This window comes from Triticum dicoccoides, chromosome 1A (genome assembly GCF_002162155.2).
Source record: "Triticum dicoccoides isolate Atlit2015 ecotype Zavitan chromosome 1A, WEW_v2.0, whole genome shotgun sequence".
Lineage (NCBI taxonomy): Eukaryota > Viridiplantae > Streptophyta > Magnoliopsida > Poales > Poaceae > Triticum > Triticum dicoccoides.
Genome location: NC_041380.1, coordinates 400,176,449 through 400,194,810, shown reverse-complemented (window position 1 = coordinate 400,194,810; position 18,362 = coordinate 400,176,449). Strand labels below are relative to the sequence as shown.

Sequence of the window (18,362 nt, the reverse complement as noted above, 5' to 3'; positions counted from 1 at the left end):
AAAGATTGAGACATGCGAACCATGTGTATTGGTAGATATGCATGAAGAAACTCCATACAGATGGATCATTTGGACTCACTTGATTTTGAATCACTTAAGACATGCAAATCATACCACATGGGCAAGATGACTAAAAGGCCTCGTTTTCAGTAAGATGGACAAGAAAGCAACTTGTTGGAAGTAATACATTTTGATGTGTGCAGTCCAATGAGTGCTGAGGCACGCAGTGGATATCGTTATGTTCTTACTTCACAGATGATTTGAGTAGATGCTGAGTATATTTACTTGATGAAACACAAGTCTGAATTATTGAAAGGTTCAAGTAATTTCAGAGTGAAGTAGAAGATCGTCGTGACAAGATGATAAAATGTCTATGATATGATCATAGAGATGAATATCTGAGTTACGAGTTTGGCACACAATTAAGACATTGTGGAAATTGTTTCACAACTAATACCGTCTAGAACACCGTAGTGTGATGGTGTGTCCGAACATCATAACTGCACCCTTTTGGATATGGTGCATACCATGATGTCTCTTATCAAATTACCACTATCGTTTATGGGTTAGGCATTAGAGACAATCACATTCACTTTAAATAAGGCACCACACAATTCCGTTGAGACGACACCGTATGAACTATGGTTTAGAGAAACCTAAGTTGTCATTTCTTAAAAGTTTGGGGCTGCGACGCTTATGTGAAAAAGTTTCAGGCTGAAAAGCTCGAACCCAAAGCGGACAAATGCATCTTCATAGAATACCCAAAAATAGTTGGGTATACCTCCTATTTTAGATCCGGAAGCAAAAGTGATTGTTTTTAGAAATGGGTCCTTTCTCGAGGAAAAGTTTCTCTCAAAAGAATTGAGTGGGAGGATGGTGGAGACTTGATTAGGTTATTGAACCGTCACTTCAACTAGTGTGTAGCAGGGCACAAGAAGTTGTTCCTGTGGAACCTACACCAATTGAAATGGAAGCTTATGATAGTGATCATGAAACTTCGGATCAAGACACTACCAAACATCATAGGTCGACAAGGATGTGTACAACTTCAGAGTGGTACGTAATCCTGTCTTGGAAGTCATGTTGCTAGACAACAATGAACCTACGAGCTATGGAGAAGCGATGGTGGGCCCGGATTCCGAAGAATGGCTCGAGGCCATAAAATCCGAGAAAGGATCCATGTGTAAAACAAAGTATAGACTTTGAAAGAACTACTTGATGGTCGTAAGGCTGTTGGGTGCAGATGGATTTTAAAAGGAAGACGGACAATGATGGTAAGTGTCACCATTAAGAAAGCTCGACTTGTCGTTAAGATGTTTCTCGACAAGTTCAAGGAGTTGACTATGATGAGACTTTCTCACTCGTAGCGATGCTAAGAGTCTGTTGGAATTATGTTAGCAGTTACTGCATTATTTATGAAATCTTGCAGATAGGATGTCAAAACATTGTTTCCTCGACGATTTTCTTGAGGAAAGGTTGTATGTGATACAACCAGAAGGTTTTGTCAATCCTGAAAGATGCTAACAAGTATGCAAAGCTCCAGCAATCCTTCTAAGGACTGGAGTAAGCATCTCAGAGTTGGAATGTACAATTTGATGAGATGATCAAAGATTTTGGGTTTATACAAAGTTTATGAGAAACTTGTATTTCCAAAGAAGTGAGTGGGAGCACTATAGAATTTTTGATGAGTATATGTTGTTAACATATTGTTGATCAGAAATGATGTAGAATTTCTGGAAAGCATGCAGGGTTATTTGAAAAGTGTTTTTCAATAGAAAACCTGGATTAAGCTACTTGAACATTGAGCATCAAGATCTATAAGGATAGATAAAAAACGCTTAATATTACTTTCAAATGAATACATATCATGACAAGATTTTGAAGGAGTTCAAAATAGATCAGCAAAGAAGGAGTTCTTGGCTGTGTTACAAGGTGTGAGTATTGAGTAAGACTCAAGACCTAACCACGGCAGAAGAGAGAGAAAGGACGAAGGTCGTCCCCTATGCTTTAGACGTAAGCTCTACAGTATGCTATGTTGTGTACCGCACCTGAAGTGTGCCTTGCCATGAGTTAGTCAAGGGGTACAAGAGTGATCCAGGAATGGATCACATGACAGCGGTCGAACTTATCCTTAGTAACTAGTGGACTAAGGAATTTTCCCGATTATGGAGGTGGTAAAAGAGTTCATCGTAAAGGGTTACGTCGATACAAACTTTGACACTAATCCGGATGACTCTGAGTGGTAAACCGGATTTGTATTGTAGAGTAGTTATTTGGAATAGCTCAAAGTAGCGCGTGGTAGCTGCATCTATAATATGACATAGAGATTTGCAAAGCACACATGGATCTGAAAGGTTCGGACCCATTGACTAATAAACCCCTCTCACAAGAAAGATATGAACAAACCCTATGGTGTTGGATTCATTACAATCACATAGTGATGTGAACTAGATTATTGACTCTAGTGCAAGTGGGAGACTATTGGAAATATGCCCTAGAGGCAATAATAAAATGGTTATTATTGTATTTCCTTGTTCATAATAATTGTCTATTGTTCATGCTATAATTGTATTATCCGGAAACCGTAATACATGTGTGAATACATAGACCACAACATGTCCTTAGTAAGCCTCTAGTTGATCATGTAGTTCGTTGATCAATAGATGGTCATGGTTTCCTGACCATGGACATTGGATGTCATTGATAACGGGATCACATCATTAGGAGAATGATGTGATGGACAAGACCCAATCCTAAGCATAGCACAAGATCGTGTAGTTCGTTTGCTAGAGCTTTTCTAACGTCAAGTATCATTTCCTTAGACCATGAGATTGTGCAACTCCCGGATACCGTAGGAGTGCTTTGGGTATATCAAACATCACAACGTAACTGGGTGACTATAAAGGTGCACTACAGGTATCTCCGAAAGTGTCTGTTGGGTTGGCACGAATCGAGACTAGGATTTGTCACTCCGTATGACGGAGAGGTATCTCTGGGCCCACTCGGTAATGCATCATCATAATGAGCTCAATGTGACTAAGGAGTTAGTCACGGGATCATGCATTATAGAACGATTAAAGTGACTTGCTGGTAATGAGATTGAACGAGGTATTGGGATACCGACGATCGAATCTCGGGCAAGTAACATACCGATTGACAAAGGGAATTGAATACGGGATTGATCGAATCCCCGACATTGTGGTTCATCCGATGAGATCATCGTGGAACATGGGGGAGCCAATATGGGTATCCAGATCCCGCTATTGGTTATTGGCCGGAGAGGTGTCTCGGTCATGTCTGCATGGTTCGCGAACCCGTAGGATCTACACACTCAAGGTTCGGTGACGCTAGAGTTGTTATGGGAAATAGTATGTGGTTACCGAAGGTAGTTCGGAGTCCCGAACGAGATTCCGGACGTCACGAGGAGTTCCGGAATGGTCCGGCGGTGAAGATCGATATATTGGACGAAGGGTATTGGAGTCTGGAAGTGTTCCGGGGGTACCAGGCTATGGCCAGCATGACCGAAAGGTGTTTTGGGAGCCCCGGCAAGTGTTGGAGGGCCTCATGGGCCAAAGGGGAAGGGGCAAACCAGCCCACTAAGGGGTGGTGCGCCCCCCACACCCTTTCCCATGTTACATGGGGAGGTGGGGCGCCTCCACCTGGCTTGGGAGGCAAGCCTCCACCTGCTTGGCTTGGGGGGCAAGTCTCCCTAGGATTTTCCTTAGGGAGATCCAATCTGCCTGGCCGCCGCCCTAGGGGAAACCCTAGGGCGCCTCCCCCTCTCCTCTTGCCCCTATATATAGTGGAGGGGTGGGAGGGCAGCCGCAGCCCTCCCTCCTCCTACACCTCCTCCTCCTCCATAGTGCTTGGCGAAGCCCTGCTGGAGAACCACTAGCTCCATTGCCACCATGCTGTCGTGCTACTGGAGTTCTCCCTCAACTTCTCCTCTCCCCTTGCTGGATCAAGAAGGAGGAGACGTCCCCGGGTTGTACGTGTGTTGAACACGGAGGCGCCGTCCGTTCGGCGCTAGATCGGATCTTCCGTGATTTGAATCGTCGCGAGTACGACTCCATCAAGATTAGCGATCTTCAAGGGTATGAAGATGCACTCCCTCTCTCTCGTTGCTAGCATCTCCTAGATTGATCTTGGTGACACGTAGGAAAATTTTGAATTATTGCTACGTTCCCCAACAAAGATTATATATGAGAAGCGGGAGTTCAACACAGATACTCATAATCTAGCTAAGGCAGCCTCTTCCCTCTCTTTCGGGCGCCATTTGTGGCTCTCTAATTTTCCCAATATTACATGTATTCCTACCAATGTTCTAAACTCTGATGGCAAAAGAAGAGGGACGTCTAGTATGTCGTCGTTAGGGTTTCCTAGCCCTGGCGATCTGGAGGCGTATGCCCAGCCGCCACCACCGCCGTGCCGGCCGTGTGTGGCCTTCCTTCCGCGCCTAGGGAAAGCCTAGGAGTCGGAATTGTGGCGGCCGAGTCCGGGTCACGCGACCCCTCGTGGCCCCGAGACTCCGCGATATGCAAGATGGGTTCTGGGTGCCCTAACCCCGGACGCAAGGCTGAGACGCAGTCTGCATACAAAAACCCATCTAGGGGCCGCCGACGAACTGACGGGGCCGGCGGAGCCCCGTCAGGAGCAATGAATCTCCTCTGTTGGAACTGCCGAGGGGGTGGGAACTCTCGGACAGTTCGTGACCTTGTGAGTCTAGTGCAGGCTCACTCCCCGAGTATCGTTTTTCTTTGTGAGAATAGGCAGTCTAAGAACAAAATGAATCGTCTTCGTGCTAGGTTAGGTTTGAGAGGTTTTGATGCTTTTGACTGTGTCGGTCGTAGTGGTGGTCTTGCTTTTTATTGGCATGAGTCTTTGAGTCTTGATGTAAAAGAAATAAATGAATGATATATTGATGCGTATGTAACTGGTAAGGTGGGTGAGCCACCCTGGAGGCTTACCTGTGTCTACGGCGAGCCACGGACAGAGGACCGTCATCGCATGTGGTCCCTTCTCCGTGATCTTCACCAAAAGGCCAACATGCCGTGGGTCGTTGTGGGAGACTTTAACGAAGCGATGTGGAGTTTTGAGCACTTCTCCGACACACCGCGTTCAGCAGGTCAGATGCTTGATTTCAAAGATGTTCTTGAGGTTTGTGGTTTGGGCGACCTTGGTTTTGCAGGTCTGCCTTATACTTTTGATAATTGTCGAGGGGGGCGGGCTAATGTAAAGGTCCGCCTCGACTGCGCTGTGGCCAACAACATGTGGAGAGATGTCTTCGCTCATGCCAGGGTGGAGCACCTGGTGGCGCCCAGCTCCGACCACTTGCCCATCTTGCTTCGATGCGCGCTCGAGGAGACGAGCCAGGCAACAGGCAGGAGATGTAGACAGTATGAGGTAATGTGGGAACGGGACCCATCCCTGCCCGAGGTAATTATGAACACATGGACTGAGTTGGGTGCTATGCTGAATCTTGGTGATATTGCTTCCGGTTTGGGTAACTTGATGAAAAAATTGCAAGACTGGAGCCACAAAATTTTTGGTAATGTGATTAAGGAAATTAACAAATCTCGCTCCCACTTGGAGGAGCTTATGTCGATGAATGCAGATAGGAAGGACATACGGGAGGAGACCGACCGCATGAACGAGCTGCTATACAGAGAGGAGATGTTGTGGATGCAGCGGGTTCGTATTGCATGGCTGAGGGAAGGCCACCGCAACACTCAGTTTTTTCACTGGAAAGCGATGTGGCGTGCGCGGAAAAATCGCATTAAGGCACTCATTGATGAGGCAGGGGTCACGTACAGGGACCATGGTTCCATGGCGGCTATGGCCACGGCCTACTTTTCTAAGCTTTTTACTGCTGATTCTTTACTATGTGCGGATCCAGTTATAGATTTGATACAGACTCGTGTGACTGACAGTATGAATGATGGCCTGTGCGCAGATTTTTCAGACAAGGAAGTAGATGATGCTCTCTTCCAGATTGGACCACTCAAGGCGCCAGGGCCGGATGGATTCCCAGCCCGCTTCTTCCAGAGGAACTGGGCAGTTATGAGAGAACAGGTTATGGCAGGAGTGCGGGAATTTTTTCGTATAGGGATCATGCCTAAGGGGGTGAATGACACTTCCATTGTTCTCATCCTGAAGGTGGATAACCCGGAGAGGCTAACTGAGTTTCGTCCAATAAGCCTATGCAATGTCATATATAAGGTGGTGTCAAAGTGTTTGGTGAATCGACTGAGACCTATTTTGGATAATATTATCTCTCCTCAACAAAGTGCATTTGTCCCTGGAAGGATGATTACAGATAATGCACTAATTGCCTTTGAGTGTTTCCACTTTATTCAGCAGGAGAAGGACCCTAGCAAGAGCTTCTGTGCATATAAGCTGGATTTATCAAAAGCTTATGACAGGGTGGACTGGATCTTCTTGGAGCGAATGATGAAAAAGATGGGCTTCGCTCGCCGGTGGGTGGACTGGATTATGGCTTGCGTCACCTCGGTGAGATATACAGTGAAATTCAATGGAACCCTCTTGGAATCATTTGCACCGTTGCGCGGGCTACGGCAAGGTGATCCTTTGTCCCCGTTTTTGTTCCTGTTTGTGGCTGATGGTCTATCTGCATTGTTGAATGATGGAGAGCAAAGAGGAGATTATACCCCGCTAAAAATATGCCGAAGAGCGCCGGGAGTGTCTCACTTATTATTCACAGATGATACGTTGCTCTTCTTCAAGGCAGAGGCAGACCAAGCTAAAAAGGTCCAACAAGTGCTAAATACATATGCAAAGGCCACTGTACAATTTATTAATCCGTCTAAATGTAGTGCCCTGTTTGGCACTTCGTGTCCAGCCAAGATGCAAGACGTGGTGAGAGATATTCTCCATATTGGTACTGTTACTTTTGAGGAAAGGTACCTAGGCCTTCCAACGCCCGAGGGTCGCATGTCGCGAGGTAAATTTCAGAATGTGCAGTCCCGGTTGTTGAAAAGGATTATTGCGTGGGGCGATACCCTCTCTCTGGCTGGCAAGGAGACTATGATCAAGGCGGTAGCTCAGGCCATCCCTACGTATATTATGAGCGTTTTCAAGTTACCTATGTCTGTCTGCGATGATCTAAACAGAATGGTCCGGAATTTTTGGTGGGGGGCATCGGAAGGCAAGCGGAAAACACATTGGATAGCATGGTCAAGGATCCAAGCTCAGAAAAGCAAGGGTGGTTTGGGATTCAGAGATTTCCGCCTCTTCAACCAGGCGTTCCTGGCGAGACAGGCTTGGCGTTTGCTAACTAATCCCACCAGCTTGTGTGTGCGGGTTCTCAAGGCACGGTACTATCACGACGGGCGCCTCGAAGATACGGTATTCTCGGGGAATGCATCTCCGACTTGGCAGGCGATTTAGCACGGCCTCGAGCTCTTGAAAAAGGGCATCATATGGCGCGTCAGGGGCGGGTAGGACATCCGCATTTGGCGAGACCGGTGGCTTCCTAGGGAGCCATCATGCCAACCCATATCCCTGCAGGGTACGTGCCGCCTAAGGAGGGTAGCAGAGCTCCTGGATGGCGAGGGGTCCTGGCGCATGGACCTGCTCCACCGCTACTTCCTCCCTGCGGATGTCGACATCATCACCAGTATCCGTACGTCGACCCGCGTCACCGAGGATATTATTGCATGGGCACCGGAGAGGAACGGTATCTTCACCGTTCGGTCCGCCTACTGCCTGGCCATGGACGAGCGCGAGCGTCCTTCGGCTTCCGCCACGAGCAGGGCACCGGATGGTCGTCGCGCCATCTAGAAGATCATATGGGGGTGCCCTGCTCCCCCTAAGGTACGCGTGTTCGCTTGGAGAGTCGCCACCAACTCACTTGCTACTTGGGCCAATAAAGCCTCGCGACACCTCGAGCTTACTGACATTTGCCCCTTGTGTGGTGTTGAACGCGAGGATGGATTCCATGCGCTTTGCAGGTGTCCCCTGGCAAGAGAGCTCTGGCGAGTTATGACCTTGGACTGGAACATCCCCAAGATGGAGGCCATCGTCAACACTGGCCCAGAGTGGATCTTTTCACTGCTGGACCCCTTGGATGAGACGACGAGACTGGTGGTGCTCATGACTATGTGGAGAGTATGGCATGTTCGCAATGAGATCACACACGACAAGGCGCCACCCACTGCCGAAGCCTCTCGACGCTTTTTGCACGGATACATCAACTCACTCTTGTGCATACAGCAACATCCTGATGGTAACCTAGAGAAAGGGAAGATGGTGGTCCTGCCTTCACCACCACGCGCTCCAGAAAGTACGGCGCCCAAGGTGCGCGCACACTGGGTACCGCCCCAGCCGGGCTGGGTTAAGTTGAACACGGATGGGAGCTACATAGCGGCCACAGGTGCGACGGGAGGACGTATGATCCTGCGTGATGACAGAGGCGAGATCATCTACAGCGCATGTAGGGAGCTACGTACATGCGACAACGCTTTAGAAGCGGAGCTAGCAACGTGCAGAGAAGGCTTGGAGCGGGCCTTGCACCGATCTAGCCTACCTATTCTGGTTGAGATGGATAGCGCGGAGGCGGTGTCGATGATTACAGCACGCGAGATTGATATATCATCACATTGTGCACTTATAGAGGAGATTCGTAGGTTGGCTCGAAGCGATGCTAGGGAGATCTCTTTTACTCTTTGTAGCCGTCTGCAGAACAGGATTAGTCATGAGCTGGCCGCCTATGGCCGTAGCACTCCGCGCACAGCAGTCTGGCTTACTGCCGGAATGAATTTTGTTGTAAACCTGGCTCTCGCTGAGAAACCTCCTTGAGTAATGAGAATTCCTTTTTTCCCGCAAAAAAATGTTCTAAACTCTGAATAAAGGAGCAGTTATCTAAAAAAAAAAGATGAACTCTTATTACAATCGTTTTTCAAAAAAAAAAATTATGGGGTAGGATGGCCGGAGTAGCCGCCTTGACCAGTTCGTGCGTCACTGATCACGTGTGTAAAACTCTTGTGCTTGTTTCACCCGTGTAAAATAAAGGAGGAGAGCCCTTCAAAAAAAAAAAAAGAGGAGAGGCGTCTGTTGAACGGACTCTGATCACGCGTGTAAAACTCCTGTGCTCGTTTCAGAAGCTGGTCTAAAAGCCAGAAAGGTCTGACCGCCTCCGCCTCCGCGTACGTCCCCAACTCGGTCGAACGCCGCCGCTGCCGCCGCCGGGGCTCTCCACCGCGATCCCAGATGGCGGCGCGAATCGCGATCATCAACGAGGATAGGTGCAAGCCCAAGAAGTGCCGCCAGGAATGCAGGAAGAGCTGCCCCGTCGTCAAGACCGGTGAGGACCCATCATCCCGTACTCTCTCTCGTGTAAAGCCCTAAATCCGCCCTTCGCGTCGTGGTCTCGATTTGGCCGGCGCTGATCGATGCGCTCCTTCCCGTGCTCGTTGGCGAATTGGGCACAGCCTCGATTTCTATGAGCTCTCAATTTGCTGGCCATAATCAACTTGTTTACGCCCCGGCGGCTCGGGAATCAAATTCCCCACGATCGACCCCACCGGCGTCGGGGCATCTCATATGAGCGCCTTGTGCTGCTGCATATTAAGTTGTTTTGACACGATTATATTCTCCGTGAAGTAAATCCACCTATCTTCCTGCCTTCAACTGGATTGTTATGACAACGTCGTGAGATGGTGGTTTGTTATGCAGGGAAGCGTTGTATTGAAGTTACTCCGGCGTCCAAGTCCGCGTTCATCTCTGAAGAGCTGTGCATTGGTTGTGGTATTTGCGTCAAGGTACATGCCTTGTAATTAGGCTTGATCAATGTAGCTGTTAAAATGTGTGGTTCCCTATGTGTATGTACTGTTGATATAATTGTCTTATGCACTTGTGCTGTCTGCATTCCTTGCTTCAGAAATGCCCATTTGGTGCCATTCAGATCATCAACCTCCCAAAAGATTTGGATAAAGATACCACCCATCGCTATGGCCCAAATACCTTCAAATTGCACAGGTAATTTGCTCGAAAGGTTGCTGTCGTCTGTTATGCTTGAAGCTGCCCTTATCCAGAATTATTGCTGATGATCTAGTGCTTGCAGGTTGCCTGTTCCGAGACCTGGCCAGGTTTTGGGCCTTGTTGGAGCCAATGGAATTGGAAAGTCGACAGCTCTTAAGGTGTTATGTGGCAAGTTGAAACCTAATTTGGGGAAATTCGATGTATAATCCCTGTCTCCTACCTTGTTTCTTTTCCATGTGTTGCTACCACCTCGGTTTCTTTTGGGATAAAAAGTTTGTTTTGTTTCATCCTTCTTTTATGAACTGTGCAAGCGATTGTTATTTAGCTTTGTATCTTCTTTTGTTTTGCAGAATCCGCCTGACTGGCAGGAAATCCTTACATACTTCCGGGGGTCTGAACTTCAGAATTACTTTACGCGTCTGTTGGAGGATAATCTCAAGGTGCTTTTTACTCATTATGTTAGGTCGTTCAGACACTGAGACACATATATAGGAAGCTCTCAATGTCCTCTTTACAATAAAAGCACACTTGCTGTGTTGTTTTTCTGTTCTGTACCATCATATACATTGTTATAAAGCATCTTCGGTACACCCGAATATGCAATCGAAGTAGGCTAGTAGCAATGTTCTCTTCCACCTATATACATTCAGCCATAGGAGTGTGCATAGTCTAATATTGTTGAGGTCCTGGAGCTGTTACTGTGCTCTTAGTTACTTCATGACACATATTATGGCATATTATGACAGTCTGTTTCAGTATACGATTATGTGCTGTGGTTTTCACTATTGAACATTTCTGATCCCACTCTACTTCTCTAGGCAATCATAAAGCGTCAAGACGTTGAAAGCATTCCGAAAGCAGTTCAAGGGAATGTCGGTCAACTACTTGACAAGTTAGACCAGAGGGGTGTTAAAGCTCAATTGTGCATTGACCTTGAATTGAACCAAGTTCTGGACCGGAATGTAGAAGATCTTTCCGGTGGTGAGCTGCAGAGATTTGCCATAGCAGGCACTGCTGCACAAAGTGCAGACATTTACATGTTTGACGAACCATCAGTTTACCTTGATGTCAAGCAGAGGCTTAAAGCTGCACAAGTCATTAGGTCCTTGCTTAGAGCAAACAGGTAATGCATATTTGTTACCATGATTATCTTCCAATACTCTGAAATATAAGCTTTTAGAAGTTCAGTATCAGCTGCTCACGTTCTGGTTTTGTTTTCAGCTATGTAATCGTTGTGGAACATGATTTGAGTGTCTTGGATTACATGTCCGATTTTATTTGCTGTTCGTATGGGAAACCAGGAGCATTTGGTGTAGTTACGCTGCCATTTTCAGTCCGAGAAGGTATCAATGTTTTCCTGGCTGGATTTGTTCCAACAGAAAATCTTCGGTTTCGAGATGAAGCACTTACATTTAAGGTAGGCTAACATATGCACACATGATTGAGAACCCTTTTCAGGATGAAGTTTGTTCTTATGTTAGTGCCAACTTTCAGATTGTTGAGGCCCAGGAAAATGCTGAAGAGATTGAGACATACCAGCGGTACAAGTACCCTACCATGAGCAAAACAATTGGAAATTTCAAGCTCACTGTCATGGAAGGTGAATTCACTGATTCTCAGATTGTTGTGATGCTTGGTGAGAACGGGACAGGGAAAACTACGTTCATCAAAATGCTGGTATGTCTATCTCCACTCCTTCCTCATCACCTCCCATCTCTGATCTCTCTGTCAACATTTTTATCGCTCAAGTCACTGAGAGTCTTGGAATGAATACAAAACAGTCGAAATATAAATTGTATATAAATCAATTTTTTTCCTCATGGCATTTACCATGAGGATCCATATCAAGATTGTAATAAGTAATGGTGTCTGGTGCTGTGAAGTGTTTTCTCTACCTCTTCTGAAAACTACAGCGAGTTTCCTAGTAATGTTTAAATTCCAAAGGCAATACATAGTGTCTACTAGTAGTACTATAAGCATGCAACGATTCTGGTTCTAGAGTGCCATATCAGCACTAAGTTTAGTATAAAAATGACCCGTGTCAAAATTTACTGTTTTTTCGCTAACATGAATTTGGTGCTGATGGAAACATAATGGATACAATTGAGTTTTCTGTTAGTTCAGATTCTGAACTCAGTTTGATGCATTGTACTTTCTTTTCTACATTTTCTAAGTCAAAAGTGTCTTTTATTACTGTCAGCTTCCTGCAAAGTGTGCATTTTTGTCAAAATTAAGGTTTTACTAGTCCTCGTGATGATGATGCACTGGATGTCTTCTGATTTTATAGGTTTTACAAGATTCCTTAAGTTATGCATTTTTAATCTGGATAAAAGAAGTAATCTATTTGCATCCAATATATTAGACATCTGGTATCTTGTATTCATTGTTTGTTATGACTGTACAGGCTGGGCGGCTGAAGCCAGATACTGTGGAAGGAGCTGAGATTGAAATTCCTAAATTTTATGTGTCCCACAAGCCTCAGCAGCTTGAAACAAAATTCCAGGGCACAGTGAGTCAATTGCTTCATCAGAAAATACCAGAATCATGTACTCATCCTCAATTTAGGTCTGATGTCATTAAACCACTACAAATTGAGCAACTCATGGACCGGGTAGTTACAAATTTATCAGGTGGAGAACGCCAAAGAGTGGCATTATGTCTTTGCCTTGGAAAGGTACTTCCTTCTTTTGCCTGAACTTTTCTAATAGCTTTATAAAATAGATTTTCTTTATGAGAGAATAACATATATATTGTTTCCATGTTCTGTGGTGTTCAAAAGATTCAGGACTTCAGGGATTATTATTTTTGCATATTTAATACTTACTGTCCTTTTTGCCTTTTGTTTTTCTTATTGTATTATATGCAAAATTGATGTCCTACTCTATCAGTATGTACTGCTCTTTGCCTGAGTCTGCCTTTTAGGTATTTTATGTACTCCCTCCGATCCATATTTATTGACGCACACTTAGTACAATTTTGTACTGAAGTTGTACAAAGTATGCGTCAATTAATATGGATAGGAGGCAGTACTTTTTTTCCCCTTTTGCTTTTGTTACCGTGTCGTTTAAAATCTTTTACTATATTGGATACTATATGCATGTTCAACAATCCATATGTGCTTCCCCCTGCTTAAGTGGGATTTTCAGTATATACCAGATACAAAGCACTTGGTCCTTCGTCCTTGTGTACACAGAGCTTCAATCCTGTCAAACATATGCATGTGTTTGTTCAGACTAAGAATGTAAATACTGTCAGCTTGTGGATCCTAACTTCGAAGTTGTTCTTCAGCCTGCAGATATTTATCTGATCGATGAACCAAGTGCATCTCTTGATTCAGAGCAGCGCATTGTTGCCTCAAAGGTTATCAAAAGATTCATCTTTCATGCAAAGAAAACCGCATTTGTTGTTGAGCATGACTTCATCATGGCAACCTACTTAGCTGACAAGGTTATTGTTTACGAGGGACGGCCTTCTGTAGACTGTACTGCTAATGCACCTCAGACTCTACTCTCTGGGATGAATAAATTCCTATCAGTAAGTGCAGCTAGCCAGAGTTGTCAACAAAAGTTATAATAACAGCACCAGCTCAAGTTGGTTTCTTATTTCCTAACTTTGACTCTGAATTTGGATCTATTTGTTCATTTATCTTTCCATAGTGTAATCTGGTGGCTACCTCCGTTTCAGAATACTAAAAAACTTCACTTGGTGTTCTCATCCACTAATTTTTCTTTCTTTTGTTCAACATTATCTTGTGGCAGCAACTTGACATCACGTTCAGAAGAGACCCAACCAACTATAGGCCGCGGATAAACAAGCTGGACTCTACGAAAGACAAAGAACAAAAGTCTGTAGGGTCCTACTACTACCTGTGATATAGGCATCACGGTTGATACTTTGGAACCGTTGCAACTGCAACACACTCTGCCTGGGCTGCTTCTTGTTGGAGAAGAAACTGAACTGGATTTGTCCAAGGGGGAGGCGAGACACGGCAAGGGAGCGACGACTGGAACGTCTGGAGGAGCAAGACAACATGGGGGACGTCGGAGCAAGGAGACATGCCAACGCCGCCAGCAGGCGCAACATGTTAACCTCCCATGGAATCTGGTGAAGGAATGCAGAGAAAGGGAAGCAGGAAGTGCTGCAAGGTTGGATCGGATCAAGGAGCCTGCGCCAGAAGAAGTAATCCCAACCTTTGGAACCCCTCCTGAACCTGGAGTGCTCTGTCGGTAAGGAATCCGAGCACTGTCAAGCACCATGGCTGCATTATGATTGTACTACCCATTCATGTATGCTCTTTATTACCTTTAATTAATCGATCGACCTTTTTGGTCTCAGGACTTCGCCCACAGTCATTGCAGGACGCTGTGAGATGAAGCAACACGTTTGATGGTGTCGAAGCCTCGGCACCGAGCTGAGAACTGCTTGGGCTTTTCTCTGAAGAAGAATTGGGTGTTGCTTGAACTTATGAAACTACTGTGTTTTCTGTAATAGGGTTGTACCAGGTTTTTTGCCCCATAGCTTGTATTCAGGTATGGAATACAAGCAGTGGGTTTTCCTGGTGAACATTGAACCCGCAATCTTCCTACCATTTTCAAAAAAAGTCGTATAAGAATTTGCCGGGGGGCAAGGTTTGCCTCTTATAATCCTTTGCCAGACCTGGGCGCTTCTAGCACTGGGTTTGTCCTTTTTAAGAATTTGCATAGTAGCATTGCATGAAATAATATCTGGCGTCTTTGGAATGCATGAATTTCACTTGAAAATTCCCATGACAAGCCCAGAAAAGCTACAAGATTAAATAAAACTGGTCATGTATGTCATTGCCAAATACTGACACTATGGAGCTACAGCTGCAGCTCAGACCACAACAAGTACTGTATTATCTAAGGTTAAGAACACAAGTGATACAGTTTCAGATTTTCAGGCTAAAACTCAAATTCCCTAACTAAAAGAACTCAAAGTCGAGGAATTTCCCTCCAGACTCCACATGGTCTGCCCCTGGCCCTGCTGGCACCCTCTTGCTGCTGTTGTAATTCGTCTCCACCCTGTCCATGGACGCCGACTTCGCCGGCATTGCTGCGAAGGCGATGGGCTCCACGGGCCTGGGCACGCCGGGCGGCGTGCTGCACCGGATGAGCGCCCAGTTGACACCCTCGAAGAAGGGGTGCTGCTTGATCTCGGCCGCCCCCCTCTTCACGCCGAGCCGGCCCTGGGGCTCCTTGGCCAGCAGGCCCCTGATGAGGTCCTTGCTGGCGCCGCTCGTCGGCGGGCCGCCCTCCGGGAACCGGAGCTGCTGGCCGACGACGTTGAACAGCGTGGCCCGGTTCGTCTGCCCCTTGAACGGCGTCTTGCCGTACATGAGCTCGTGCAGGAACACGCCGAAGGTCCACCAGTCCACCGCGCTGCCGTGGCCCTCCCCCTTGATGATCTCCGGCGCCAGGTACTCGTGCGTGCCCACGAACGACATGGACCGCGCGCCGGTCGGCTCCACGACGAGCTCCGGCATGGCGCCCTGCTGCTGCTCGCCGCTCTTCGATCTGGAGGCCGCGGAGGCGCTCTTCTTGCTGCTCCGGCCGCCGAAGAGCTTGGGCATGAAGCACGTGGGCTGGATGCAGGCGCCGCCGTTGGGGCCGGAGGCGCTGCAGGGCAGCGACGGCCGGACCAGCGTCGTCGAGGCGGCGCAGCGGAGGGAGAGGTCGAAGTCGGAGAGCATGACGTGGCCGTCGTCCCTGACCAGCACGTTCTCCGGCTTCAGGTCGCGGTACACCACCCCGAGCATGTGCAGGTACTCCAGCGCAAGGAGCACCTCCGCGGCATAGAACCTGAGCGAAAGAGAGCCATGTCAGATGCTTGGAACGAGAATTGTTCCACAGATTAGCTGCAAAGATGCACCGAAACCGTACCTTGCGGCGTGCTCCGGGAAGAGCTTGCCGGGCTGGCGCTGGCGGAGGGCGTGGAGGTCGCCGCCGGGGCAGAACTCCATGACGAGGCAGGCGAACTTGTCGGTCTCGAAGTGGGCGTAGAGGGTGGGGAGGAAGGGGTGGTCCAGCAGCTGCAGGATCTCGCGCTCCGTCTCCACGCGGCTCAGCTTCCGGCGGCTCTCCAGCGACGCCTTGTCCATCACCTTCATCGCGAACCACGGCGCCCTGGCCGCGCCGCCGCCGCCCTTGCTGAGCTCGGAGAGGTACACCGTCCCGATGTCGCCGCAGCCGAGCCGGCGGAGCAGCCGGAAGTCCCCCATCCCGAGGGGCCCGTCCCGCACGCGCGCCGCCAGGACGGCCTTCCACCTAGGGTCGCCCCCCTTGTGGGGCTTCCCGCCCGCGCCGCCGCTCCCGCCGGCGCCGGCCGTGCCGTTGCTCCAGTCGCTGGCCGCGCTGCTGCTGACGCTGGTCTTGGCGCTCCGGCTCGTGACGGTGCCGCTGGGCGCCATGCTGGTGCAGGTGGTCGTGACCGCCCCGCCGCCGGAGGAGCTGTCGCCCATGCTGCTGTGCGGGCTCGCGGCGGCGCTCACCGGCGGGGACGCGTCCCACACGATCACCGGCTTGGCCGCCGCCGCCGGCGGCGGCGCCTTCTTGTCGCCCCGCCCGTGGTCCACGGCGACGAGCACGGGGTCCATCTCGTCGACCGGCTCCGGCGGGTGGCTGGCCCCGGAGAAGGTGCTCCTCGGCGGCGCCCCGTCGTCGTCCTCCTCCTCCTCCTCGCTGGACGCAATGCTGAGCCTCACCTTGTCGAACCCAGCAAGGACCTCCTCCTTGTCCTTCGCGGCCGCCGGCTTGGCGCCGGCGTCCATGTGGAAGCGGAAGGCGTCGGGAAGGAAGTCGAAGCGGAACTCGAAGTCGTGGGCGGGATCCGGGCGCACCTGCGCGAGCTGGGAGCGGGAGCGCGCGTGGCCCGGGGCTGACCTCGGCGGCTTGGCGTGCGGTGGAGGGCGAGATGACTGCATCGCTCGCTCCTTGGCCTGGTCCTTGCGAGTAATGGAGGTGGTGTGGTGTAGTAACGGGAGGATGACAAAAGAGGTTGGGGGAGGGGGAGGGGGACACAATCACACAACTGCCGGGCCGCGCGTAATTCGTAGCGGGGAGAGCGCGTCTTCTTCTCCTTCTCTCTCTCTTGTGTGTTGCGGAGACAATGATGGCAGGGCAGAGCGGGCGAGGCAGTAGTAGTAATAGTGGTACTGGCTGGGCGGTGTATAGTCCTTCTCTGCTGCTTCCGCGCTTGGATTCTGCCGCTTTGTTTGCAGTGAACTTCCTTCTTATATTTGATGTAAAAAAAACATCCTTCTTGTATTATTACCGTTATAAAAGAAGGTGAGTACCGGCGGTAAGGCCATCTCCAACGTCGACCCCTCGAATCACCCGAAAAAGCCGTCCCGTAGGTTCGGACTGGTCTGTATTAGTCTAGAGATCAATCCGGACGTAATTTCTCTCACAACCAAAAACTAGAGATAAATGTGAGGACTTTACGTGAGTCTGAACAGCATCCACAATCGCTTCTGACCATCCAAACCCCTTCCTTCCTCGCGCTCACGCACGTTCTCGTCCGGCGGCAGCTGCACATTGACGTTGACTCAGAGCAAACACGACTTTTCGCTGTCTCCGCCATTGAAGCAGCGTGTCAGCCCATGGCACGGTCTGATTGAACACACCTCCTCGCGCATTCAAATAGCTGCAAGTTGCCCGCCTTCCTTCATTAAACCCGCGCATGTGCTGAGATACCTACTCCGGCCACACGTCTGTTCGCAAGCCGGCGGCATTAAACACAACGATGGTTGGCTCCTCGCGTCCGCCTGCTATTTAAACGATGCCAGGCACTGAGCAAGAACCGCACCACATCTTCGGCCCCCATTTCCTCATCGAACAATTTTCTCCATAGCATCCAGCGAGCAGGAAGAAAAGTTCCCCGGCATAAAAGTCGGCTGGATGGCCCGTCGAGCCCACTGGTCACGAGCCGAGGAGTGGCGAGTTGCTCCAGGTCGGCACGGGGGGAGCACGGCGGAACAAGCATTGTGGTTGCCATGAATGACGTTGTGTCGTAACGCCCCTCCCATGCATGCGACCACGCCACCTGACGCCAACGCACGCGTAACTACGCCCTGCCAGCAGAGAAAGAAGCCGGTTGCGCGGACATCGACGAGGTAGCTGCCAACACGTTCGCGTCCGCCGCCATCATCGAGGAGAAATAGAACACGAGAGGCCCCCGCCCCCGCTTGGGTCCCATGAAGGCCATCGCCGAAGCGACGCCGGCGTACACAGCTGGTGCCTTGCCCTCTGGCAGGCCGCCGTCGTCCCTCTACCCAAAAACCAACTTTGATCCGTGAAGCGTAGGGACCCTTCCCCTCCGCGTGAAGCATCAGCCGGCGGTTCCAC

The 18,362-nt window shown here is 49.1% G+C and overlaps 2 protein-coding genes across 4 annotated transcripts; one reads left to right on the top strand and one right to left on the bottom strand.

Annotated features, from left to right (window-relative positions):
* The first annotated feature begins 9,127 nt into the window (after window positions 1-9,127).
* LOC119275774 (ABC transporter E family member 2-like) lies at window positions 9,128-14,645 on the top strand. 3 transcript variants are annotated; one of them, XR_005135866.1, is made up of 13 exons: window positions 9,128-9,322; window positions 9,694-9,779; window positions 9,899-9,996; window positions 10,082-10,199; window positions 10,350-10,439; window positions 10,818-11,122; window positions 11,221-11,416; window positions 11,494-11,676; window positions 12,404-12,545; window positions 12,630-12,673; window positions 13,288-13,533; window positions 13,758-14,225; window positions 14,335-14,645. XR_005135866.1 is itself a non-coding variant. In XM_037556693.1 (12 exons), the coding sequence occupies exons 1-12, from the start codon at window positions 9,229-9,231 to the stop codon at window positions 14,384-14,386; spliced, it is 1,854 nt and encodes a 617-aa protein (XP_037412590.1). In that variant the 5' UTR covers window positions 9,128-9,228; the 3' UTR covers window positions 14,387-14,645. The 3 variants fall into 3 exon arrangements, 1 of the variants encoding a protein (XP_037412590.1); XR_005135865.1 differs by having other exon boundaries at window positions 12,404-12,673; XM_037556693.1 differs by having other exon boundaries at window positions 12,404-12,673; window positions 14,110-14,225.
* A 122-nt stretch (window positions 14,646-14,767) lies between these two features.
* LOC119275766 (serine/threonine-protein kinase D6PKL1-like) lies at window positions 14,768-17,140 on the bottom strand. Its single transcript, XM_037556676.1, has 2 exons — window positions 15,900-17,140; window positions 14,768-15,818 (listed from the first exon to the last, which is right to left on the bottom strand). Exons 1-2 carry the CDS (start codon window positions 16,937-16,939, stop codon window positions 14,942-14,944), a joined length of 1,917 nt encoding a protein of 638 aa, XP_037412573.1. The 5' UTR covers window positions 16,940-17,140; the 3' UTR covers window positions 14,768-14,941.
* Window positions 17,141-18,362: the final 1,222 nt, after the last annotated feature.

Coding starts and splice junctions, on each gene's coding strand:
- LOC119275774 (XM_037556693.1), top strand. CDS start 9,229: ATGGCGGCGCGAATCGCGATCATCAACGAGGATAGGTGCAAGCCCAAG. Junction 10,200..10,349: donor CTAATTTGGGGAAATTCGAT/GTATAATCCCTG, acceptor TTTGTTTTGCAG/AATCCGCCTGACTGGCAGGA. Junction 13,534..14,109: donor GGATGAATAAATTCCTATCA/GTAAGTGCAGCT, acceptor AATCTGGTGAAG/GAATGCAGAGAAAGGGAAGC.
- LOC119275766 (XM_037556676.1), bottom strand. CDS start 16,939: ATGCAGTCATCTCGCCCTCCACCGCACGCCAAGCCGCCGAGGTCAGCC. Junction 15,819..15,899: donor TTCCCGGAGCACGCCGCAAG/GTACGGTTTCGG, acceptor TCTTTCGCTCAG/GTTCTATGCCGCGGAGGTGC.